We start from the raw sequence: 26666 nt of genomic DNA, 5'->3' as shown, positions 1-26666 counted from the left end.
AAACCAATTCCGCTGTATGAATTTGGAATAATATTGGATTCTTAACTGGGAACTCACATTTCAGTGTTTGAAAAGAACTCAGCGCTCATAAAAAGTTCCGCCCCTCATTTGTTAGACTGATTATTAATAGGACTCTTTCACTTAGTCAGCAAACTGTGCACAGCATATACTAGTGTGCATCCTTAGCAATTGAGATTGGAAATTGTAAGCAAAGGCTATTCTCTCGCATTCCTGTGCCCAGTGTCATCCTAAAGAACTTGCTGACTTATGCCAGTGTGGGGTTTAGTGTAAGTTAATGGCTTGTTACATGTCAGGTGATTGCTGATGCTGCATTTCTCCTCCCCAGGCATCAGTTCCCTCAAGTAAGCCACCATCTTCACTAGCTTCTCCAAATCCTCCCACGTCAAAGGGCTCTGAACAGTCGCCTCCAGCAAGCAGTAGTTCAATAACCATTAACACAGCACCCTTTCAAGCCATGCAGACAGTGAGTATGGAACGGACAGGAATGATGATTGCAGTTCATGATTCCACTTAAGAGTCATTGTTTCTCTTGCATCTATTGTACTTTGTGACAAGTTTGCCTTTTATATTACTCTTATTTATAAGGGCTGGTAGAATTTACATTTGTCCTATGGAAATATTGCTTATAAAAGAGAAGTATTAAACCTAGAAGCTAGAGCCCTTAGAATATTGAGTGGGTTTTTTCTCAGAGCATTGTTCGCTCTGAAAATTAGGCAAAGCTGAGGATTCATATCAAACAAATGTAATGTGTGAGTGATTTAATCGCCAGCAGCACTCACACCTCCCTCCCCCGCCAAGGAATATGTGGGTGAGAAATCTAATTTCTAACAACAGCTTAATACTACTGATCATTACTAATAGTGCACTAGGAGTTTCCCTAGCATTGGTACCTGGAAATAAAGGGCACACAATTGAGTCTTGATCTTATGCAGGTTCTTGAAGATTAGTTCATATTTTTGTGTGATATTTTGAATTATGTATTCCTTTACCAATTGTAGTTTAAAACTTTTAAAAAAAGATAATGTTGCAGCTAGATTTATATGTCTATTCTCAAAACATGGACTAGCATAAAAAAGTTCTTTTTGTGGATGGGACCCCATAGTGAGCCAGAAAGTACCTTTGCTGATGGCACTGATGTCCCACAGCAGGTGCTTCAGAGGGCACAGAAAGCAGCACAGTGCAGGAGAGATGGGCCTGAGGACTCAGACATAGAGGTCACTGATCTGCTCATGCTTGGCCAGGTTGAATGTCTTCATTTCCTTGTTTTTTCTCTCTCCCTGTTAGTCCATCCTGTGCAGTACTGCCACACTGGATTTACTGGCTTTTTCTTTTGCCTCATTAAAAGCAAACAGTGGTCCATTACAGAATGACATTTAGTCCTGTGCTGGACTGAATACCTTTTGAAGTCCTGTATAACCTGCCAGACAAGTGCCCTAGGCTTGCCTTACATATTCTTGTCATAGTATATACCTTCTGCCCATGCCTCCCTGTCTCCTCTTTCTGTTTGAAGCCTGTTCAGTTCAAGTTGGTTCTCATTCATTCATTTATTAAGTAGTTATGAAGCCAGTCACTTCTTTTCATCATTGGGCTTGTAGCAGTGAAAAAAAGGGAAGTCTTTATTTTCAAGAAACTTGCAAATCCTTAAGGAGCTGAGAGGGCTAGAGAGACATTCATATACATATACTCTACCAGATGCCATGTGTTGTTTGGAAGAATGTTGCAGCTAGATTTATAAAGCAGGAACAGGAGTAAAGAGCTAGAGATTAATAGAAGTGTTCCTTTATAAATTATGGCTGATCTAGAAGGCTACTTTCTGCTATATGGTAAAAATTCAATGAATTGTAAATTTCACTTACTTTTAATTTTGAAAAAATAATTCCTTTCTCCTATAGCTTTTATTCTTTGGGGTCATTTCTGTAGGGAATCAAATGGAATTGTTTCTCCCTGGGGTAAAATGTGCAGAACATAAAATTTACTATTTAACCACTTAAAGAGTGTGATTTAGTGGCACTAAGTATGTTCACAATGCCGTTCAGCCATTGCACTATTTCCAGAACTTTATGATACCAATTAGAAGTACTGTGCTCATTAAATAGTAATTTCCTATTTCTCCCCCTCCCCAGTCCATCTCTACTTTCTATGAATTTACCTACTTTAGGTACCTCATATAAGTGAAATTAATGCAATTTTTTTTTGATCTGGCTTGTTTCACTTAGCATGTTTTTAAGGTTCAACTGTATTATAGCATGTGTCAATTTCATTTCTTATGGGTAGTATTTCATTTTATACCTCATTTTGATCCATTCTTTGTTGATGCACACTGGGGTTTGTTTTTACCTTGTGCCTATTATGAATGATGCTGCTGTGTACATGGGTGTACACTACCTAGTCAAGACCCTGTTTTCAGTTATTTTGGGTGTATACCTGCAAGTGAAACCAGTGTATCATGTGGTAATTTATGTTTAACCTTTGGAGGAGCTTCCATACTGTTTTCCACAATGGCTGCACCACTGTATGCTTCAGTGCTTGAGGGGTCAGTTTCTCCACATCCTTGCTACCACGTATGTCCTGTCTTTTGGTAGTAGCCATCCTAATGGGTCTGATGTGGTATCTTATTGAGGTTTTGATTTGTATTTTCTTAATGAGTAATGAGGTTGAGCATGTTTTCATGTACTTATTAGCTATTTATCTTCTTTGGAGAAATATCTTTTGAGAATTTTGGCCATCAATAGAAGTTTTAGAATATTGTAGGTTTTTGCTGGTTGGGTCCCCTTAGCTGTTTCCTATGAACCTTCACAATGGCTGAGTGTACCCTTCTCTTTCAAGGTATTTAATGTTAATGCACCGCTGCCTCCACGGAAAGAACAAGAAATAAGGGAATCCACTTATCCACCTGGCTACAATCAGAGTTTTACTACAGCAAGTACACAAACACCACCCCAGTGCCAACTGCCAGCTATACATGTAGAACAAACTGTTCTGTCTCAAGAGACTGGTAAGGTCTTTGCATGTGATATTTTGCAAACTTAGGTAACTAATTTAATAGAAAGCAAGTCTGTAGGGACACCTTCCAAGTCCTTTTCTGACCTAGTAACCATTATTTCTTCACATCTTCCTAAAGTGTTGAGAAAGACGTGATGTGGTTTCACATATTAAATAAAATTGACCTTTTAATTTTGACTTTTGTAGAGATAGAATTTAGATAGTTTGATTTAATCTGTTGGCTGTGTGTGTTAATCTAATTGTTTTGATTATTCTAGACAGTAATTGAGGTTGATAGGGTGCTGTACCTGCTTTTGTGAAGATTTTGAAACCATTTTGTTAATCCTTTCTGCAGATGGTTATCTGGCAATTTTGGCCTCTCATGTAAAACACTTATTAATATGAAGATATAATATATGCTTATTATACTGTTTCTTAGAGATGAGAGACTGTTTTGCTCTTTATGCTGCTATAAATCATGAAAGAATAGGCAGCTTTGTACTTATGTCTTAATTTGAGAAGCACTTTTTGGATTTTTAGAGTTGATATTTTAGCCCCGTATTGTTTTCTAAAACTTAAGCCTGAGCATTCTAGGTGCTTTTTAATCAAATGATAAAGAGATAGTAAATATAACTTCCTGGATTTAGCCACAAAGGACCTTATTCTGTTCTCACCTGAAGTAGGTGATTTACATAAGGGATCTGATTGTTATATGTTTTCTCAATTATGATTTCTGTTAAGATTCATTTCCTCTTACTTCCTAATCTGGATTATTTAGCCTGTTTTAAAAATTGTGATAAAATATACATAACATAAAAGACTGTTTTAACTATTTATAATCATATCATTCTGTGGTATTTACTACATCCAAAGTATTTGCAACCTTCTCCAGAACTTTTTCATGTTTCCCAGCTAAAACTTTATATCCATTTAATACTAATTCCCTCTTCTGTCTTCAGCCCTGGCACCCACCATTCCACTTTATGACTGAATTTGACTTCTCTAGGGACTTCATATGAGTTGCATCATATATTTGTCCTTTCAGAAGTGCCTTATTTCACTTAGATAATATCTTCAAGGCTCTTTGGAATTGTAGCATGTGTCAAAATTTCCTTCCTTTATAATTCAGAATAATTCCATTTCAAATATACACACATATGTATGAATCTTTTTTAAAGGGGAGAAATAAATTAAAGGTTTTGGAATATATTGACTATTGCATATGAAGAGTATTAGACCTTTATTACCATTTAACTTTTGGACTCTGAAATGTTTCCTTAAGCTGCAAGTTACTATCCTGATGGAACTATTCAAGTAGGCAATGGTAGCCTTGCCTTATACCCAGCACAGACGAATGTATTTCCCAGACCCACACAGCCATTTGTCAGCAGCCGGGGATCTGTGAGAGGATGTGCTCGTGGTGGGAGATTACTTGCCAATTCCTATCGATCCACTGGCAGTTATAAAGGTGTGCTCTCAGTCGACTTCTAATTTTATAGAATTGGTTTGCCTTGTTTTTACCTTATTTTGTTCTTTTTGTCATTGATATTTATACTGTAATAGAGACTTTTTTATTAGTGATTCAAAGAATATTTTTCAGTACACCTTTTCTCTATACAAGAACTAACTTTTAAACTATAAAAAGCATATTAATCCTGTGCCTTACTTATTGAAGTGGAAAGACTGATCATCTTGTCTTGTTTTTCAAGGGATGAATTTTGGTTTACATATTTGAATAATTTTTCTTAATTGATTTTGTTAAAAATATGTCATGAAAGATAAACACTTTTTCTAGTTTTTTTGTCTACCAGTTAATACTACAGGAAAGAACATAGAATTTGAGACTATAATAGCGATACTCTTTTAAGTTTTAGTTATGATTACATGTATTCTGGTCACTGCTTGGTATTAGCAAAAATATTACTTAAGACAGAGGCCTTACATATCTGTGCCTTACCACCAACTTTTCCCAGTCCCCACCTGCATTTCAGGAGTAGTAAATCTCTAAACCTGGCTTATTTGAAGTCAGCCATATTTTTTTCCAGACTGGGGGTTGAACTCTGAACCTTGAGCTAAATCCCTGGCCCTGAAGTCAGCCATATTTTACAAATATGTACTTTACTGTGGAAGCAATTTTAGTATGCCTTTTCTTAAGGTATAAGTCTAACAATGGCATTAGAGAATCAGTTTAACTTTTAAGGTTGTATAGTTTATTATGTTTTTGCCCATCATTTTATGTAAGTTGTTTTTTATTAGGTTTTGATACTTACAGAGGACCTCCTTCCATTTCCAATGGAAATTATAGCCAGCTGCAGTTCCAAGCTAGAGAATACCCTGGAGTACCTTATTCCCAAAGGGTGAGTAAGAACAGTTGTCATAGGTGAATAGTGGTACAGTTGTCGATGTTAAGCTATATAACATATATATATATATATATATATATATATGTGTGTGTGTGTGTGTGTGTGTGTGTCGGTGTTTAAACTATATAAAGGGTCATCATTTATTTTGTAGAAGTGTACTTAGTTTTAGAACTACTAGTTAGTCCTGTGGAGAACTGAGTTGGAAGCTTTTGCAATCACCCAAGGGGGATAAATGTCAAATGCTGGTTATATGGAATTGAAAAGGTATTAAGGACTTCATTAATCATATTATTTATATTAACTTCACCTTATAAGAGAAACTGGGGTTCAGAGGTTAAGTAACTTGTGTAAGGTCACTCAACAAGTAAATGGTAGAACTAAGATTGGAATATATGTTTCTTAGCTCCAGCTCATGACCTTAACTTTTCTATATCACCTTCAGCTTAGTGTGCCTAACTATTGAGTATATCAAAATTCTTTTTTATCTTTGTTTTTTTGTTTATTCTGATTTGAATGACTCAGCCAATTTTCTATACTACATATGATAGATGACTGATAGGGTGTTAGACATTCCATTTTATTTTGTATTTTATTTATTTTAATTTTTGAGACAGGGTTTGCTATGTAGTTCACGCTGGCCTTGCACTCACCATGTAATAGACACTGGCCTCAAACTTGCTGTGATCCACCTGCCTCAGGTTTGATTTATAGGCATGTGCCACCATGCCCAGCTAGACATTCCACTTTAGTAAACCTTGGCAGGGCCGGGGATGCAGCTCAGTGGAGCCACACTTGCCTGGCAAGCGAAAGTTCCTGAGTTTGATCCCCGTTACTGCAAAAAACCAAAAAACCCCCAGCTACTTCATAGATGATCCCAAACTTATGATAGTTTGACTTAATTTTTTCACTTTAAAGTGGTGTGAGAGTGATATGCATACATTGGAAACCCTACTTCAGCTTTTGAATTTCGATTTTTTGATCTCTTAATGTGGTGTGATACTCTGCAGTGATCTGTCATCAGTGTGGACATGAGGGTGAACAACCATACTCTTGTGTACTGTGTTATACTCAGCTGTAGTGTTTGGAAGGTTAAGTGTATTAAATCCTTTTTTGGGGGGGGGGGGTTACCGGGGCCCAAACTTGGAATCTTGCACTTGCGAGGCAGATGGCAGAATCACTGAGCTAAATCCCTGGCCCTTAAATCTCTTTTTTTCCTCTCTCTCTTTTTTTTTTTTTGGTACCAGGGATCAAACTTAAATCCCTTTTTGACTTAAAATATTTTCAATTTATGATGGGTTTATTAGAACATGCCTGTCATAAGCTGAAGTGCATGTGTGTGTGGTACCATACTGGGCAAGGTTGTAATCTGAAACACCTGTACTTGAAGCACTGCCAATTGTATGAGGCAGGATAGATGTCTGAATAGAAGCAGTATTGGAAAGAAGTGAACACCTTGGAATTTAAGTGACTTGAGTTTGAAGCCAGTTTCACCACTTCTCTTGCCTTGTGTGACCTTGGGTATATACTTTAACCTGCTGAACTCTAGTTCCTCATCTATTCGGTGTGGACTTACCTGTTTGTTAGCTTTTCCTCTAACTGATGGTTGTGAGGATTTCTCCATGAGGTACTTTGAGGATTAATGAACTAATACATGTAACTGCTTAGCACCACAGTGCCAAGACTGTATCAAGCATGCAGATACTAGTTGTTAGTACATGAACCTCAGGGGCTGTGTGTAAAGAGAGGATATTGATTAATACAGACTTAAGTAATGAAACTATCTATTCATAACAACAGTATTCCAGTATTTTTGTGTTATGCTTTGAAATTTTTTTGAGGAAACATAATAAATTGATAATATGTGGGTATGGTGGTGCAGGCCTGTAATCTCATTACTCTGGGAGGCTGAGACAGGAGGATCACAAATTCGAGCCCAACCTGGGCAACTTAGTGACTTAGAGACCCTGTCTCAAAATTAAAAATACAATAATTATCATAATCATGAAAAGATCTGGGAATGTAGCTCAATGCAAAGGCAGTAGATTTGATCACCACTACCAGAAAAAAAGGAAAGGGAGGGAAGAAAGGGGAAAGGAAAAGAAATTGGTGATGGCTGCTACTGAGAAGAGGACTGGGAATTTGGAGTGGGAATTTCATTATTCATGTCTTCTTGCCCTGTTTCTTCATGGATTGCATGGAGACTGATCTCCTTCATCCTTAGGAGTCACTTGGAAGTCTTGCCCCCTGAACCTTTATTCTTAATTTTTTGGATCATATTTTTAGGCACTATAAGTACATTTATATGATATAATCTTTTCAATTCCACTATCCAAAAACACAAAAGAGAACTCTCCCACCCCATTGTAGTTTATATTAATCTTCACAGTTTGATTTATAAATTGCACAAGAATGAAGACTGTGCTCTTCTTCTTGCTTTATTGTGTCCTTTTAAAATTTTTTTTTGGTTCCGGTGATCGAACTCAGGACCTTACACTTGTGAGGCAGGTGGCGGAACCACTGAGCTAAATCCCTGGCCTGTTATGTCCTTTTATATTGAGGCAAGAGAGAAAGTGCCATGCTGCACTTGTGAGTTTCCATCGTTCCCTAGTATTGTAACTTGTATGTAGTGCTCTGACTGCTTCACTGTTTTGTATTAACCTAATTGGTCAGGCTAATGAATAGATGAAGCAATATTGCCACTGTTGCCTTTGATTTGTTTCTCCTAGTGTTTGGGAACTTCTGACCCTCTTCTGCTGCTGGGGTACTTTAATCTTGTACACTTACCAATCACTAATCCTGTGTAATAATTACTGTCTTGCATTTTTGGTGCTAAAGTGAATATTCATGTATTCATCTTAGGATAATTTCCAGCAGTGCTATAAGCGAGGAGGGACACTTGGCGGTCCTCGGGCAAATTCAAGAGGTAAGAAGTATTAAGTGTTGTTTATTTAACCAAAACATAATTGTAGTTCATTCTGTACTCTGTCAAGTTCCCCCAAAGTACAGCGCTTTCAGTATTTATTTTGAGGTTTTCAGTTTGCTTAACTGTAGTACTAAAAGAGATGCTAGACTACTAGAAAAGCTATGGAAGCCAAGTGTCAACTTAAAGTGTATGTTTTCTGAAAAATACCAGAGCATGATTTGACCTTAGACATATATTCATTGACCTGACTTTTTACAGTTTCATGTGGTGTTTCAAGATGGTGGTTTTTATAATAATACAGTAATGAGTAGGTACTTTTGTGTCAGTACATTGACATAGTCAAATAAGCAATGATTAAAATATAGTGATGAAGCAAAAGCAGTATACTTAATACTTTTAAAAATAATACTTAATAACACTTTTTCAACTATTAAAAGATTCAGTATAACTGAGAAGAAATAAAGAATTAATGAAAATAACTAATTTTTTTTTTTTAGTATATATGCTGCCGAAGCGAGCACAACTATTTTTTTTTTGTACCGGGGATTGAACTCAGGACCTTGTGCTTTTGAGGCAGGCACAGTGCCAATGAGCTAAATAACCCCAGCCCTGAAGATAACTAATTTTGTCATAGGAAAACAATCTTTTCACTTCAAGAAAATAGCCAATACTCGCAATGGTTTTGCATTATGTTTGGGCAACGTTTTGATCTCTTAAGACATTAACATCTTTCAGCTGGGTTTGGTGGCACACCCAGCTAAAATTGTTTTTCACATTAATTTGGAAATAAGCATTTGCTAGGTGTGGTGGGGCACACCTGTAATCCCAGCACTCTAGAGGTTGAGGCAGGAGCATTGTTGTGAATTTGAGGGCAGCATGGGCTATGTAGTGAGTCCAAGGCCCACCTGAATTACAGAGCAAGACTGTCTCACCCCTCCCCTGTAAATAAATAAACATTCACCATAGTGCTTAGTACCATCAAAATATCTTTGAATGACTAGTAGCCAGTAGTTCTAAAAGTTAATTTTTTGGGGTGAGGGGGTACCAGGGATCAAACTCAGGTCCTTGTGCTTGCAGGGCAGGCGGTGGAACCATTGAGCTAAATCCCTGGCCCTTAAAAGTTAATTTTTTATGTAATATAAATTTTCTGGAGTTCTTCTGTATTAGCTGCTTTGAGTAGAAGAGTGATTACTGAGCAATTAGCTGAGTGAGAATTATGATTGAAAGATGAAGTAAAAAGTGTCCAACTTGGATTTTAGTTTTTGCTAATCTTAATTGGTTGTGGTTAAGTTACCCAGCTTTTGGGGGCACGTTTCTTAACCTTAAAAAAAAACGTAATTAGACAAGATTATCTAGGTCCCTTCTGGCTTTAGATAGTATTATCAAAATGTATTACCAGAAAAATCTAGGAAAGTATAATTTAGTTACATTTATTGCTTTTGTTTTGGAATTTACTCTAAAATGTCTTTGTCTGTTTCAGTAGCCGACTAGTGTTAAATATTGTGTTCAAACCTAACTGCTTCATTATGAGAAACTCATTGTTGCTAATAAAACAGCAGGGTGGAGTGATTCTTCTCAGGTGAGCAGCCCAGAAAGAGACAACGAAACCTTCAACAGTGGTGACTCTGGCCAGGGAGACTCCCGTAGCATGACCCCTGTGGATGTGCCAGTGACAAACCCTGCAGCCACCCTACTGCCAGTCCACGTCTATCCCCTGCCTCAGCAAATGCGTGTTGCCTTCTCAGCAGCCAGAACCTCGAACTTGGCCCCTGGAGGCTTAGACCAACCCATTGTGTTTGATCTTCTTCTGAACAACTTGGGAGAGACGTTTGATCTTCATGTTGGTAGATTCAGTTGCCCGGTGAATGGCACTTATGTTTTTATTTTCCACATGCTAAAGCTGGCAGTGAATGTGCCACTCTACGTCAACCTCATGAAGAATGAGGAGGTCTTGGTGTCAGCCTATGCCAATGATGGTGCTCCAGACCATGAAACTGCTAGTAATCATGCAGTTCTTCAGCTCTTCCAGGGAGACCAGATATGGTTACGTCTGCACAGGGGAGCAATTTATGGGAGCAGTTGGAAATATTCTACATTTTCAGGTTATCTTCTTTATCAAGATTGAAAGTCAGTACAGAATTGACAATAAAAGGAATGTGTTCAAAATAGTGGGACTAAAAGAGAAGTAGCTCTTGACCTGGTGACTGATGGCTTAGGATAATCTGTTTAGAGGAATGAGGAGGTCCTCCCTCTTTTGTTTTCCTCCCCAGGTGAAAATTTTCAAGCTGAATGACAATTAGCACTAATCTGGCACTTTATAAATTGTGATGTAGCCTCGCTAGTCAAGCTGTGAATGTATATTGTTTGCACTTAATCCTTGACTGTATTAATGTTCAGCTTACTAAACTGACTGCCTCAAGTTCAGCAAGTTACAATGCCTTGTTGTGCCTCAATAAAAAAGTTACCTGCATCTTCATTTGCTCCCATTTGATTGAACATTTAGTTGAGGGGTAAGATGCGAAGTTTTAGAGTTTATTAGTGATAACTCTATTCATGAGTTCAAGCTGTTACTTTAAAATAAGACTTTTATACATTACAGTTTTTTGTTTTTTTGTACTGGGACTGAACTTGGGACCTTGTGCTTGCGAGGCAGGCGACAGCACCACTGAGCTAAATCCCTGGGCCCATAACAGTTCTTTCTAGGGTCACTTTTCTCTGATACATCTCATTCATTACAAGATTTGATAATTTTACATGGGCTAAATCACACGTTTTCCTTGAGGCAGTTCTCCTTTTTGCAAAAGGCCATATGCTTCCTTTAGTTAGCTCTCTTTGGGTAGCAACTGCATGTACACTAAGGCAAGATGCAACAGCAGATACACGACCTTCCATCAGTAAGACATGCTTTCTTGTGGATCCTGATTTAATTTGAATAAGTCATCAAAAAGTGTAGTTTTTGTGGTCAGGCAGTGCTGTTGTGCCTCGACTGCCACTTTGTAACTGATCTTGGCTAAAGTATCCCTAAGGTCTATCCTTTTTAGTTAAAGACTTTTCCCATATGTAAATGGGGGTGATGCAATATCATGGAGTAGTTGTGAAATTCAGCTAAGCACCTATCTACCTGAAAGACTTCCTGGCATATAAGCATTTAACAGATACGAGGTGCTTCAATGTTTTCCCCTATTTTGAATGCTGCAGGGTTCTCTGTATGTGTACTGTCCTACACAGGACAGTGGACATTGCCAGAGGTTAGTGTTCATCTGGACATAAGCTTTTCTCACACTGCATGGTCTAACCTTGCATAGCTATAAAGTCTCATTAATGACTTAGTAAATATGCCTCATTTATTTATTTATTTATTTTTGGTTTTTGTTGTTTTGGTTTTTTGAGGTAAGATCTTGCTATGTAGTTAAGATTAACCTTAAACTCACTGTGTAGCCTGGCCTGGTTTCGAACTCATGGTGAGCCTCCTGCCTCAGCCTCTCAAGTGCTGGGATTACAGGCATGTGCCACCACACCCAGACTTGCCTCATTTACTTTAAGAAATTTACAAAGGCATTTTGTTGCAGTATTCAGGATTCTATTAAGTATTGGAGGGTGTTCTTATCCATCAGATGTTTAGGTAAGGGAGAGACTTTTGATGCTCTCCTCAACCTGAAGTGTTTGTTAGTCTCAAAAAAATGGTATAAAAGTTTTATATGTATGAAAATTAATATTTTGAGGTAAGTGTAGGTTCAACAGCCAAGCTCTGTAGCCATGTATAAAGGATTGCCAGATAAAAGATTGAATGTGGGTCACTAACAGAACTTCAGCTCGTGGTACGCAGATACTTTGTGGGTTAGGGGAGTGTTCCATTTAAATAAATTAGTGACAGCTGGGCTTTTATGTCCAGAACACAGAGTATACTGAAAAGCAGGGGTTTGATTAAATTATCGAAGGCAAACCTTGGTGTTTAAGACCAGTTGGTCATCAAGTCTAGCCATTATGCTTTCTACTGTATTAACGTGTTCACGATAAGGCTGTAATGCCTGTCTTGCTATTGGGTAGCTTGAGCCACCAGTGGTCCATGTGTAACTATCCCATGCATGAATGTGCCACTTCTTCTACCAGTGATACAAGCCTCCCGATGGGACAGTTGTGTGTGTACCACCAGTGCTTCTAGCCAGTGGGAATGTGTTAATGACTCAGTCTTTTTGTAGATGACTTCTCAAGTCCAGGAATTCTAAGCCACTGAATATATTTAGGAATTGCCATACTGATTTTCATGGTGGTTGTACTAGCTTACATGCCCATTAGCAGATATAAAAGAGTCCCCACCCCATCCTTGCCAGAGTTCCTTTTTTTTATTGTTTGTATTCTTTATGATAGCCATTCTGACAGGAGTGAAGTGGATTCTTAATGTATTGATTTACATTTCCTTGATGGCTAAGAATGTTGAACACTTTCATATAGGGCATTTGTATTTCTTTTGAGAATTCTTCGTTCAGTTCACTTATTTATTAATTGGGCTCTGAGTTTTTGTTTTTGGTGATATTTTTTTTGGTACCGGGGATTGAACTCGGGACCTCTCACTTGCGAGACAGGTGGCGGAACCACTGAGCTAAATCCCTGGCCCGTGGTGGTGTTCTTTATGTACTCTAGATATTAATTCTCTGTCAGAAGAATAGCTAGCACAGATTTTCTCCCATTCTGTAGGCCATCCCTTCACTCTTGTTTCTTTTGCTGTGCAGAAGTTTTTAATTTGTTATAGTCCCATTTGTTGATTCTTAATTTCCTGTGCTACTGGAGTCCTATTCAGGAAGTCTTTATCTGTTCCTGTGCCTTCAAGTATTTGCCCTATGTTTTCTCCTAGCAGTCGGAAGGTTTTCAGTCTTACAGTGGGGTGGGGTGTTTGATACATTTTGATCTGATTTTAGTGCAAGGTAAAAAGGTAAAGATCTAGTTTCAATCTTTTGCATACAGAGATCCATTTTTCCTAGCACTATTTGTGAAAGAGGCTGTGTGTTCTCAAATGTGTGTTTGGTTCTTTTGTCAAAAATCAAATGGCTGTAGGTACGTGGGTTTTTTTCTGAGTCTTCTGCTCTTTTGCTCTGTGTGTCTGTTTTTGTGCCCGTGCTGCGCTGTTTTTGTTCCTTGGGCTTTGTAGTGTAATTTGAAATCGCACATTGTTTTTGTTTTTGTTTTTGAGACAGGGTCTTGCTGTGTAGTTCAGGCTGAATTTGAACTCAGGATGTAGCCCAGGTTGGCCTCAAACTTGAGGCAGTCCTCCTGCCTCAGCCTCCTGAGTGCCAGGATCACAGGTGTGTGCAACCATACCTGGCAAAATCAGGCATTGTGATGCCTCCAGCTTGGCTCTTTTTGCTCAGGATTGCTTTGGCTATTCTTGGGCATTTGTGTTTCCATATGATTTTTAAGATTTTTTTTTCTAGTTCTGTGAAGCATGACGTTGGTATTTTAATATAGATCATATTGAATATGTAGATTGCTTTTGTTAATGTGGCCATTTTGGCAGTGCTGGTTTTGGGAATCCATGAATAAGAGATGTCTTTCCATTTTCTGATGTCTTTGATTTCTTTAGTGCTCTGGAATTTTTATTACAGAGGTCTTTCACCTTCATGGTTAGGTTGATTCTTAGGTATTTTATTTTTTGAAGCTACTGTGAATGGGATTGTTTTTCTCATTTCTTTCTCAGCAGGTTCATTATTTGTTTTTTTGGTACCGGGGATCGAACTTGGGTCCTTGTGCTTGTGCAGCAGGCAGCAAAACCACTGAGCTAAATCCCCGGGCCCTAGCAGGTTCGTTATTGATAATAGGAAAGCTATTGATTTTCCTATGTTAATTTTGTTATCCTGAGGGTTTGACCAGTTTAATGATGAGGCCACAAAAGATTGGAGGCCGATCAATCCTCCAATCTGCCTAGAAAGAGGGGTGGCAAAGGCTAAAGAAAGAAAGACAATAAAGACATAATTTTGAAGTGCATGGGGGTGCTGGGAGATCAGTGCCAGAGTGGGCAAAGACAAGGACACTCTGAGCTAGCCATTATTTATTGAGTATTCACAACAATTGGAGGGAGTATAGGGCAAAGCATTCTTATAATAGCTGGGACGAGATAGTAGGCTAATAAGGAATCTGTCCTTCCTCCGGGTGAAACACTTCTCGCTCTCCTCGCTCTCTTTGCTCCTCTCACTCTTCTCTCCTCTCTTTCCTCTCTTTCCTTTTTCCTTTCCCTTTCCCTTCGTTCTCAAAGAACCAGGATGTCTTCAGCTGATGTAACCTTGCCTTTGATCATCACAGTATCATGGGACCATTGAGGCCTCAACTTGTGACCGGAGGTGCACAGAGTTGTGTTTCTACATACCATAGCTGGCTTGAGGGCAAGGTGACATTGGGCCTTGGTCCTAATTATAATTATGAAATGATTTTTTTCCCCAAAATTACATAGAATGGCTCTTGACAGATCCCCCTTTTTATTGCTTGTATAAGTTGAATCATCATGACCTGTGGTGGCAACATCTTCAGACGTCGTTCGATTTGAGCTCCTCTGCGGCAAAACAGAGCAAAGAGACATAATCCAATTACTACTAGCACAGCAATATAACACCAGAAATGATCCTTTAGATAATGTCATTAAGCTGATCAAGTATATCAGAAAATTTATCCCAGTTTTGAATCTGGTTGTCAAAATCAGCAGTCTGTTGGGACGTAGATAAAACTTCTTTAGGGGGGCCGGAGATTTAGCTCAGTGGTTCTGCTGCCTGCCTTGCAAGTGAAAGGACTTGAGTTCGATCCCTGGTACCAAAAAACAAAACAAAAAACCCTTCTTTTTGGAGGGCATCAAGATCCATAGTTATATTTTTGTGCATTGCTGCTTGTATTAACATGTTCCCACGAGTGGCTAGATCAATTATAAGGTAAAGAAGTAATGCAAAGTCAAGTAATATAATAACATTTGAGGCCTTATTGTAGCTGTAAACTTTCAGTCTGCTCTCCTATCCAGAGAACAGTAGTCTCAAGCACACTTATTTGGGACTGTAGCTTAGCATCTATAGAATGTTGTATTTTCCAGGCCTCGTCAGCAGTCTTGGTCTAATTAACTATGAAATGAGCTGTTTGAATGGAGTAGGATAAGGCAACAGAGGAAACAGCTGTACTTGAAATCAGTAATACCAAAGAGACTGCCAGCAACGATCAGTCCCAGGATTCTTTGTTCTATATATGAAATGATCAAGCAGGACTTGTAACAAATGAGCAGTAGGTGTATATGACCATGGTTCAGTTAAATTAACAGGAATGTTCGATCCCTGGTGCCAAAAAAATAAATTAACAGGAACCCATACTCTAGGCATATTCCCTATGATCATCAGAGACTTATTTTGTTCAGATCTGAAGGGAATACAGTGACTCACGGTGCATTTTTGACAGGTAAAAGTATTAGTATCCCATTGTATGTTCCCATACATGAAAACATGGGTTACAGATATATATGGAAGTGTGGATAGGCCAGTAGTACTCTGTTAACAATATAGTGTTGGGGCTGGGGACTTAGCTCAGTGGTGCTGCTGCCTGCCTTGCAAGCACAAGGTCCTGAGTTCAATCCCCAGTACAAAAAACAAAAAATACAGTGTTGCCAGAATCTGATTTTTAAAAAATTTTTATTAAATAACTTTATTATCAAACACATACAAAAAATTAAAACCACTCAAAGAAGAACAATGCAAGGGGGAAAAAACTACAATAACATTCAAATACAGTAGATCTCAACCAAACAAAACTGAAAAGTGCTTCCCGAATCTGATTTCAAATCATTACTGGACCATAAGCTTCCTTCAATATAGGGAAGAGCCAGTTTTCCATAATGTAAAAACTGGGGAAAAGTTATTAAAATCGTCTATCCAACTTATTTCCTAACTAGGGACAGATTTATTAGTCATATTATCAAGGTTCGTCCAGTTTAATTTATGTGTTTATATTGTCCTTTATTCCCATAAAATTTCCCCATGGTCCCTAGTCAATAAATTCATATGGTCTCAATTTTCCTTATCTTCCTGATTGGCCTCTACAAATATTCCATGGTGGAGGTGCATCTTTATGAAATCCATTCCATGTAATATGAGACTGACAAATTATATGAGCAGGAAGGAATCTATTTGTTCTTCAGCCACATGAATGGAACCTAGAGTTACATTTTTCAGGTGTATGGGCCAACCAGGGCTAAGATGAGGTGCCATAACAATAATTAGACTGTATGGGGCTGGGGATTTAGTTCAGTGGTTCCGCTGCCTGCCTCTCAAGTGCAGGGTCCCGAGTTCCATCCCTGGTACCAAAACCCCCAAAATCAAAACAAAATCTGTGTGGAAGCATCTTCCACACGCACAGGAGGATAAGTACAATGCGAAGTATAAATAACAATTGTTTTATCTTTCATGTCTATAGGGATGACTGGGCCTGGAATCAAAGCTACTATAAGTGAGATGTGTCAGTTCCATAATAAATTTCAGATGGGAGCTCTATCCAAGTAACTGGTCTAAGCAAGGGAGGATTGGGGATGTAAGCCCAGTACTCTATCCCTGACACTGTGGGTATACATACCATGCAGCTATGATAGCCACCATAGCAACAAGCATAGTGTTTGGAGTCTGTGCCAGACTGACATTTTACCAGTCCCTTGGCCTTGTGGATTGTTGACTCAAGGCTCTTGTTTGTAATTGGTTTTGCCTCTATCATCAGTGTGGGTAGAGTTGCTGTCAGCTGATCTTTGAGACTCATCTATGCAAAAGTTGCCATTGACAATCTGGCTGACATGGCAGTTGGCCAATGCTACCATGGGGATTTCTGTCTTCTGTGGTCGCACATTCCTGGATGGCAGTCATGCCAATGATCCATCTCCTATTAAAATAGAAGCATAACGTTTCCTCACATTATTAATGGTATTGAGCCATTTTACCTTTTAGTTAGGACATCCTTTTATAAAACTGTGTCTAGGGTGTGTCTGTAGATTGTCCTTGTAACAATGGAGTTCTGATGGAGTATGTTTACACAAGTGGATTAAAAATTTTTTAAAAAAGTAACAAGATCTAATTGAGCTTGTGGAGTTAGCTCTGCTCCCCCTTTCTGTTTTAGAAGTTGTGCTTTAAAGTTTGATGAGCACATTTGACAGTTGTTTGTCTCGGGGATATATGGAATAAAACTAATGTTTTAGTCTTTAAAGTGATATATTTGGAATAAAAGAGCTGTATATGTTTGTTTAGAACCACTAGCAACCAAATTGATTTAATCTTGTAAGTTATTGGGTCTGTAAATGGCTGCTGGCACCTTTGGAGGATCTTTTTGGCTGGGCCCTCTGTGAGCGGCAGGCCCCACTTATGCCAGGCCCACTGTCTGGAACCTGGGGAGCCTCATTATTTCTCAGATTAGAATTAGTGGAACTTCCAGAAATGTTAGTTATTACCTTGGCTTGCAGACATGCATCGTCGGCAATGTCCATTTTATCACAATTAAAACATTTAACATTTTTACCATTATTATTTTTACCTTGTCTTGTAAGAGCCAGCATAGCTTGAGCTAACAGACCTCCTATGAGTTTCTGAACTGATATCCTGACAAGCCTTAATGTAACTGTTTAAATCTTTAGAGGGTTGCTCAGTGGCCAGAGCCTGTTTACAGTCTTGGTTAGTGTTGTCACAACCAAGTTGGAGAACAAGTATGTTGGCTGCTTGAGCATGAGGAATTTGTGCACAGTTCCTGTAGTCAGGCCACAAAGTGTGTGTAAGGTTCTCTTGGCCCTTGTAAGATATTAAGAAAAGACTGGACAGGAGCCCCATCCTCAGGCACAGTTAGCCAAGCTCTTTTCATTATGTGTCCTATTTATTCAAAAGTCTCAATGATGTACTGGAACTGTTGGGCTATGTTTGCAAACTGTCCCATTCCAAATAACATTTCCGCAGTTATTTCAGCCCTATCACCCTGTATGTTCTTGTCAGCCTGATCCATAGGTTGCTCTTGTAATTGAACATTAAAATGTAAGTATTAACTAGGAGACAGGAACAGGTAAGATAACTCACATCATTAGGCATTAAGTGATAAGTCTCAGATAATAGAATCTAAGATCCCTAAAGTAAATGACCCTTGGGCTCCATTATTCATCACACTCTTTTTTTCTTTTTGTGGTACCTGGGATTGAACTCAGGACCTTGCGCTTGTGAAGCAGGTGCCAGAACCACTGAGCTAAATCCCCATCCCTACACTCTGTTTTAATTCTTTTAAAAACTTAAAGTCAAAAGCTTGATGTTCTACTATTAGCTGAATTTGATTAGCTGGATAAGGTCTGTAGACCATTGGAAAGCAGCAAGTTCTAAGAATTTCTTCCTGCCTGGCTTCTACTTGAACTGCTGCCTGATAACTAGACATGGAAGGCAAGGGCGTTTCTGACCTATATGGCTTGAACATGCCGACTCTGGAATTTCTCCATCAGCCATATCTACCATTAGTTCTTCCCCAATTATAGGGGAAGCACTTGGAGTTTTCAATCTCTTTATGTATCTATCCTTCATGTTGTAATTTTTGGCTCCCCTTTCTATCTGACTTCTCTGTCATCATCCTCCCCGATTCACTCTAGCATTGGTGCTCTAGACAGCTCAATGTTTAAAGGTCTTAAAATAGATCTTACTAATCCCCAAGAGGAGAAAGTTTCTGGTGATACTGTTTCACCCCTGCCATGAGCTCTTTTTAAACTGTAAATAATCCTATACCAATCTTAAATCTAAGGTTCCCATCTGCAGAATCCAAGGATTGAACTCAACAATCTCATGTACCATTTTAGTTAAGGTGCCAGTACTAACTTGTTTAAGCAGCTTATGCAAGAGTTGGATATATTTCTGGTGCTCTATAGCTTGATTCTGCCCCATTTTCCCAGCTACAGAAACTTTCTACAGTGCTAAGTGCTTTATCTTTCACTTTCTTGGGCCAGGGATTTAGCTCAGTGGCACTTTGACTTCCTTGCAAGTGCAAAGTCCTGAGTTTGATCCTCAGTACCAGGAAAAAAAAAACCCCTTCAAACCACTTCCTCTTTGGATGCCTTCCAAACTCTTCCCTTCCTCTCACCACCTTACACACCTGTCCTCCACTCCAGTGGAATCTTGCCCCGTAGGCCTTTGAGTCCCTCATGGGTGTCAGATATTGGAGGCTGATCATTCCTCTAATGTGCCTAGAAAGTAGGGTGGTGAAGGCTAAAGAAAGACAATAATTTTGAAGTACATGGGGGCCTGGGAGGTGAGTGCCAGAGTGGGCAAAGACAAGAACACTCTGAGCTAGCCATTATTTATGGGGTACACACAGTAATTAAAGGGAATATTGGGTGACTCAGAGGGCAGAGGTAATCTTACGTTGATGAGGGTCTTATGTTGATGAGGACAGTGAGAAGGGCAAAGCATTCTTACAATAGTAAGTAGAATGAGATAGCAGGTAATAAGGAATTTGTCCTTCCCCCAGACAAAACTTTTTTTTTTTTATTACTACTCATTTCTCAAAGAACCAGGATGTCTTCAGCTGGTGTAACCTTGCCCTTGATCATCACAGTATCATGGGACCATTGAGTCCTCAACTTGTGACCAGAGGTACATAGAGTTATGTTGCGGCATACCATAGCTGGCTTGAGGGCAAGGTGACATTGGGCCTTAGTCCTAATCATCATTTAATTATGAAATGATTTTTTCTCCAAAATTATGTAGAATGACTCAACAGTGATAGCTTTGTCTTAATTTTTAGCTTTTTGGCAAGTGTTGACCACTGATGCGTACAGCTCATTTGTTAGTTCAAGACAGTGAATGCCATATTATAAAATACCGTCATTCATTACCAATACTGAGAAGACTTTGGCTCACTTGTGTTTATCAAACATTATTTCAAATATCTCAGTGTTGAGCTTATTTGATTTGTACCTGACTCTGGGCTGCAAAGGAAAGGATAACTGTTGAGACACATCAGATACATTAATTTCAGACTCTGAGAGCAAACCTCAACTTATTTTTTTACTTCTGGCACACCTCTTTTTTGTCCTCTCCATCGAAGGGTTACTAGTCAGAAACTAGGTATCTTTGGAATTTTTTTCTTGTTTCAAAGTTTTACTTATTGGAAGATTTCCTTGATTTTACCATGTTATGCACGTTAACTTTCTGCTCAAGGACAAAGTTTTTTCTTTCAAGTTTTATTTCCTATATAGTCTTTCCTACTGTTTGTTCTGTCTCTTATCTGTATTTGGTCAAAGTCTTGTGATAGTTGGTTGACAGTTCATACTGAAAAATGGGGCAGCAAAAATGTACTAGAAACTTTGAGTGCTAGAGGACTCATTAACTTTAGGTTTCACGTCAGCCCCAGGTCTTTCATAGGCAGAAACACCAGTGAGGGACAGATAGAGAAGAGCTTTCTAAGTGGAGTGCAAAATCCAGATGCTATGTAGGATAAGTCAGTTGACACACAAACATTTATCCCCCAAAACATCTTTATCAATGGTGAAAGACAAAAGACTACCCTAGTGAGAAATTGTTGTTCTTTTTGTTTTGTTTTGGTTTGGTTTTTTTTGGTACCGGGGCTCAAACTCCAGACCTTGCCCTTGCAAGGCAGGCAGCAGAACCACTGAGATAAATCCCCAGCCCTCTAGTGAGAAGTTGTTTTAGAGAAGGGAAGTGAATGCAGTGAGTTTCTTGCCTACAAAAATTACTAAGAACCATATGTAAAGTTTTCAAATGCATACTTGGGCAAGGGTACAGGTGAAATGGACACTCGTACTGTAGATGGCAATAAAATTGGTATGTTTTTGCAAGGTAAGTTGGTAGTAACCATCAAAATACAAAATCACATGTGGGGCTGGGGATTTAGCTCAGTGGCACAGTGCCTGCTTGGCAAGCACAAAGTCCTGAGTTCGATTCCTGGTCTCCCCCCGCCCCAATACAAAATCACATACTTTTGACTCAGAAATTCCATTGGTAAGAATTTACCGTGCTCACTTTGGCAGCACATATACTAAAAAAGAATTTACAAATAGTTTTGAAATTATGCCATGCAAAGGTAATTTATAGTATTATAATATCAAGAACTTGAGAAACTAGATGCATATCAAAAGAATTAAAATGGAAAAGGTACAGAGCAGACTGTACAATATCTCCCTTTTTTTTTTTAATTTAAAAGCATATGTTTGATTGCTTTATTTTTTTTCCTGGTAGGATATACAAGGAATTTGATAGTGTTGGCCTTAGGGAGAGGCTTTGGGGATTGAGAAGAGAGGAAGAATTTTACTTTTCAATGTGGATCTTACTGTAGAACTTGAAATGTACATACCTCTTTTTGTTAAATTTAAAGTAAAAGATAAAGTGGTAGATTGGTTTGGCACTTGCTCTACCTTGGATAAAGTGTGAACATTTGTTTTTGTTTTTTTGGTACCGGGGATCAAACTCGGGACCTTGTGCTTTCAAGGCAGGCACTGGAACCACTGAGCTAAATCCCCGGCCCAACATTTGTTTTAATTACTAAACCTTAGGTAACATGGAAGAGTGTTACTACAAAACCTAAGTACCCATTTGTCTTAGTAATACTTGCATTTCTCTCATGATCTATGAAGCACTGTCAAACTTGTGATCTTAATTGGTCCTCACAGTGGCCCTGGTGATGATAAGAGATAAGAAAACAAGCACTCTCAGTGATTGGCTTTCTAAGGTCACTGGCAGGAGGGCCAAGCCCAAGAAGGCTCTACCAGGCCAAGTACAGTTCAGGGTGTTCTGCAGTACTATTTTTGACCTAGTCCTCTGGTGCTGTCGCCTTCACTGTGTGTCCCACTGCTGTCTTACACATGTGTTTTTGGTGCACTCTTCAACTGCACAGTGGCAAACTATACTTTGTGAAGCTGGACTCCATTGATGTCATGAGCTGCAGTTTCTCAGGTTCTGAAGCTAAGGAATGGTATATCTTCGTTTTCAGTGTGAAATGAGGAAAGCTGGAGGAGATGAAGAAACATTTTGAAGGGGCGAAAACTTTGAAAGCAAATATGTTTTGCCCCCTTAATACTAGATCTTTAGCTTCCCTTCCCGTCATATCTATTGTTACAGTATCTGGAACAGTGAGCTGCTTATGTCTGTTCAGAAGTTGTAACCCTGATCTTAGTTCACAAGGCAATTCTTAAGTGAGGTCTGTTGCATTCTTTTAGGAAAGTCTACTTGAGGCTCCTGGTTACATGTGCTACTTTAAAGGAGAGCACCATTAAGTTAAGATATAAAGGCCTTATATTTTGAAGTGGTACAGAGATGCTCTTACATTCATGTCAGGTCCTATGATGCAGAGTGCTGCCAGTATAAACACTTTTGAAACAGATATAAGTATGAACTTTATCGTATGTGCTTATAGATTATTTAACATGGCTTAGAAGATGCACTATGAAAGATAAGAATTTTCATACATTGGTGTTTAACTCCCATTTCTTTACCATATGGACTAGATTCAAACCTAACAGACCAACAGATGAGCTGGTGCCAACAGATGGGGAGGACAGCTGTGTGATATTCCATTTAGATGACTAGAATGTTAAATCTCAAAAAAGGCCACAGTGGCAGTGCTTGAAGTAAAAATTGCTTTTTGTAATTGAACCTGTAATCATGCCAGCAATTTCCCCTCTATGCTGTCTTCTAGGGTAATGCCATGTCATCATATCTGTGGTGTCAACTACTGTGTACCTAGGGGACTCACCATTCTCTGACACTCCCTGATTCCCTCCTCTTCTGCCATTGTTTCTTTCCTCTTCCCCAGCTCTTTTGTGAGTATAGGTGAGGATTTCTAATTGCTCACCAGAAATCTCTAGCTGTATAAACATAAGTGCTCCTAGTTCAGTGTGTCCAAAGGCAACTTCATCTTTTCTCCAACATCCACTTTACGTTTTCCCAGTTTAGTGATTTCCATAGGTTATCAAAGCTTCAAACTTTAGAATCATTGACTTCCCTTAGTTTGTGTGCCCACCTAACTAGATATGCATTCCTATTGCTTCTGCCTATGAAATATCTCAAATCTTCATTCCTACTGCAGATAGCCTGTTTCAGAGCCCTTCTCACATGATCTCATGTATTCATCCAACACTGATTACATATTTTGTACAAGCTTGGTGTGAGATTGTGTCTCATGTCTTTCTCATCAAGGTCTGAGTAAGGTGTATCTTTTCTCCTTTTAAACAGACTGCAGGATTAATTAATAGTCCACATTTGTTGAGCTGTGTCGTGGGCAGCATGCTTACCTCATTTAGCACCCACAGCAGCTCTTGGGAGCAGATGGGGAAACAGGAAGAGGGGTGAGGCCCATAACCAGACTCTGGTAACACAAGACACTGTGGCTGGTTCGAGTCCTGCCCGAAACAAAGTGAGGCTACCTGGAAATACAGAAATGCTCTCATGCAAAGTAACGTGAGGAGAAGAGGGCCTCCACAGTGAGCCACATGGAAGACGGTGTTGCAAGCTGTTTACAAAGTGAAGAAATCTCCGTGTAAAATCTGACAGCTTGTGTTTTTCCCCTGACCTTTTCTATTACCCCTAATTTGATAGCTTTGTTTCTTAGTAACTTGGTCTCAGAGTCTGCCAAAGCATAAAAAGTTTTTATGGAAACATGGATTTTAAAGTATATATTCAAGCTAAAAATTTTATTTTGAGATAACTATAGGTTCATACACAGTTTTAAGAAATAATACAGATCCCATGTTCTTTTATGCAGTTCCTTTCAATGGTAATATCTTACAAAACTACTTTGTAATACTACAACCAAGATAGCAATATTGATACAGTTCAGATACAGAACATTTCCATCACCATAGAAAGTCCCTCAAGTTACCCTTTTTGAGTCATACCCCCTTCCCTCTTGCTCCCACTCCCACTTTAACCATTAGAAACCAGAGCCCCGGGTGTGGGGGGGATGTAGCTCAGTGGCACCCCACCTGCCTGGCAAGCACAAAGCCCTGAGTTTGATCTATGGTACCAGAAAAACAAAAACCAAAAAACAATTTTAAAAGCCCTGATATGAGGGAGAAACCAGAGCCCTGTTCTTTCTACAATTGATTTTTTTTTATTTTAAGAAACTGGATTGACTCACTCAACATAAATCTCTGCAGATTCATCCAGGTTGCTGCATATATTACTCACTTTTGTGCTCAGTGGTGTTACCTGGTATAGAATGGATCAAAGCTTATTTAACCATCCACTCATTGAAGGACATCTGTATTGTTTCCAGTTTGGGGCTGTAATGAGTAAAGCATCTATAAACTCAAATGTAATTTTTTTGGTCGTGGTGGTACGGGGATTGAGCTCAGGAACCCTACATTCCAAGCCCTTTTTATATTTTTAAATTTTGAGACAGGGTCTTGCTAAGTGGTTCAGCCTGGCCATGAACTTGTGATTCACCTACCTCAGCCTTTTGAGTAATTAGGGGTTTTAGGTGTGTGCCATCACACCTGACTCATGTGGAAGTTTTGAGTGACCACAAGCCTTCATTTCTCTGGGATAAATGCTCAGGAGAACGTATTCTGGGTCATATGGTAGTTACGCTTAGTTTATTTTTTTAATGAGGATCTGACAAAATGTTTTTCCAAAATGCTGTATATTGTCTGCTGCTACCACTGATGTATGAGTGATCTCCATTCTCTGTGTCCTTACTAGCATTTGGTGGAATCACTATTTGTTTTCATTATTGTAATAATTGCATCAAGTCTGTCCTCACCCTAAAGCATCTCCTTTAGTGCTACCAGATTTCATTTTTAGATTTGTGCCTTAAAAAACTCAGAGGAGAGTACATTCTGGAAGAAATGTTGTGAATATTTGGATACATCTACTTTAGGGAAAGACCTTGGTTACAACTTTTGTGGAGTCTATTAAGTCTATTAAGTCGATGGCTAAAGTTAGTAAGTGGATGAAATGCCTAAACCAAATGGATGGAGGAGAAAAAGGCTGAGGACAGAGTCCTGAGAAGCACATGTGATTAGGGTTGGGTGACTGAGTAATCAGAAAATTAAGAATATACTCTGCAAAAAAAAGCAAGAGTAACTGGGCATGGTGGCATATGCCTCTAATCCCAACACTTGGGAGGCTGAGGCAGGAGGATTGCCATGAGTTTGAGACCAGCCTGGACTACCCAGCGAGTCCCTGTCTCGAAGAAGTTCAAAAAAAATTATTTTTTAAAAGAGCATATGATGCAGTGTCAGATACCCAAGAGAGACAGTTTAATAGGAAGACTAATGGCATATCTCTTGCATTGTATCTAAAGGGATCACTGTTGATATTTGCTCAGCAGTTTCAGTAGAAATGAGGGAAGACATTGCTCTGAAGTTGCAGGGGAGGGTAGGGGAAGGTAAGTGGTGATACTGTACTGTTTGGGTATTTTGTTTTATACCTTCCCCGAGAGGGGATAGTCTGGCCAACTTCCTCCAGTAATGCAATAAAGACATTGTAATAAAACAAAAACAAAAACAAACAGAAATGAGGGAAGAATTCTGAGGATACTTCTTGAAGTAGGAATGGGAAGTAAAGAAGTACAGGTAATCATTGAGGACCATTCTTTGGACTGAAGAGTATAAAGGAACAAATAATACCTAGAGAACATTACTGAAGAAAGTTTTTTAAATAGGGGAAATGTTTTTAAGCTGGTTAAATTAGTGTTGAGAAAGAGACTGAAAATATTGGGGAAAATCTTATAAATTGTCAATGAAGAGCATATAATAATACTCCAAATTCATTTAATGAAAAGATACACAGAAGAGAGATTTATGGAGCAAGGTTCTTTTGGAGATGGGGCAGAATTTAGTTTCCAGTGGAGGGGAGGAAGTGAATGGGGTAAGTGTGATTAATTTGTGTTTTGTTGAGCTCAGCCTGATAGCTTTTCTCATCTTTGCAAGGTTCTCTGAGGTGGAGTAAAGAACCAGGAAGAGTACAGGGTTGGAACAGCCATGGAAGGAAGGAAAGATGGTGCTGATTAAAGACTAGAATAGGATTGTTTGAGTCTGAGAAAAGGTTGCCTGTTTGTATGGGTGTCAGTTTTGTACAGTGGGTCAGGTAAAGTCTTGAAGAGTTGAATTGAGAGCTTAAAAGGAGGTGTAGTCAGAAAAGAATGGCCTAAGGAGAATTCAGGTAGTGACTAAGTTGGAGAACTTCTAAAAACAAATTTTTTTTAGTGTCTTTATTAAGATATAATTCATATCACATCAAATCACTGCTTCATAATTACCCTTTTTAGTATATTCACAGGATTGTGCAATCATTACCATAATTTAATTTTAGAATACTTTTACCCCCACCCCAAAAAACCCTATAACCATTAGCAGTCAACTCCCACTTCTTCCTTTCCCCCATTTAGTTCTAAGCAAA

General features: G+C 38.8%; 1 protein-coding gene across 22 annotated transcripts in view; it reads left to right on the top strand.

Moving 5' to 3' along the window:
* The window catches only part of Caprin2 (caprin family member 2), a 53851-nt gene extending 43086 nt beyond the window's left edge, over positions 1-10765 (top strand). For 14 of the 22 annotated variants that reach the window (XM_021236568.2, XM_087200013.1, XM_087200015.1 and 11 more), the window contains 6 exons: positions 347-484; positions 2848-3016; positions 4286-4471; positions 5260-5360; positions 8226-8289; positions 9846-10765. In XM_021236568.2, the coding sequence (XP_021092227.1) occupies positions 347-484; positions 2848-3016; positions 4286-4471; positions 5260-5360; positions 8226-8289; positions 9846-10414 (1227 nt within the window). In that variant the 3' untranslated portion in view covers positions 10415-10765. Of the gene's footprint in view, positions 1-346; positions 485-2847; positions 3017-4285; positions 4472-5259; positions 5361-8225; positions 8290-9769 lie in introns of all 22 variants that reach the window. The other 8 variants (XM_087200016.1, XM_087200008.1, XM_004855060.4 and 5 more) reach the window with 5 other exon arrangements.
* The last annotated feature ends 15901 nt before the right edge of the window (positions 10766-26666 follow it).

This window comes from Heterocephalus glaber, unplaced genomic scaffold (assembly GCF_053883595.1).
Source record: "Heterocephalus glaber isolate CG9 unplaced genomic scaffold, H.glaber_assembly_v1.0 deba00001733, whole genome shotgun sequence".
Taxonomy (NCBI): Eukaryota; Metazoa; Chordata; class Mammalia; order Rodentia; family Bathyergidae; genus Heterocephalus; species Heterocephalus glaber.
The sequence above is the reverse complement of the archived record's forward strand: the minus strand, read 5'-3'. Positions and strand labels throughout refer to the sequence as shown.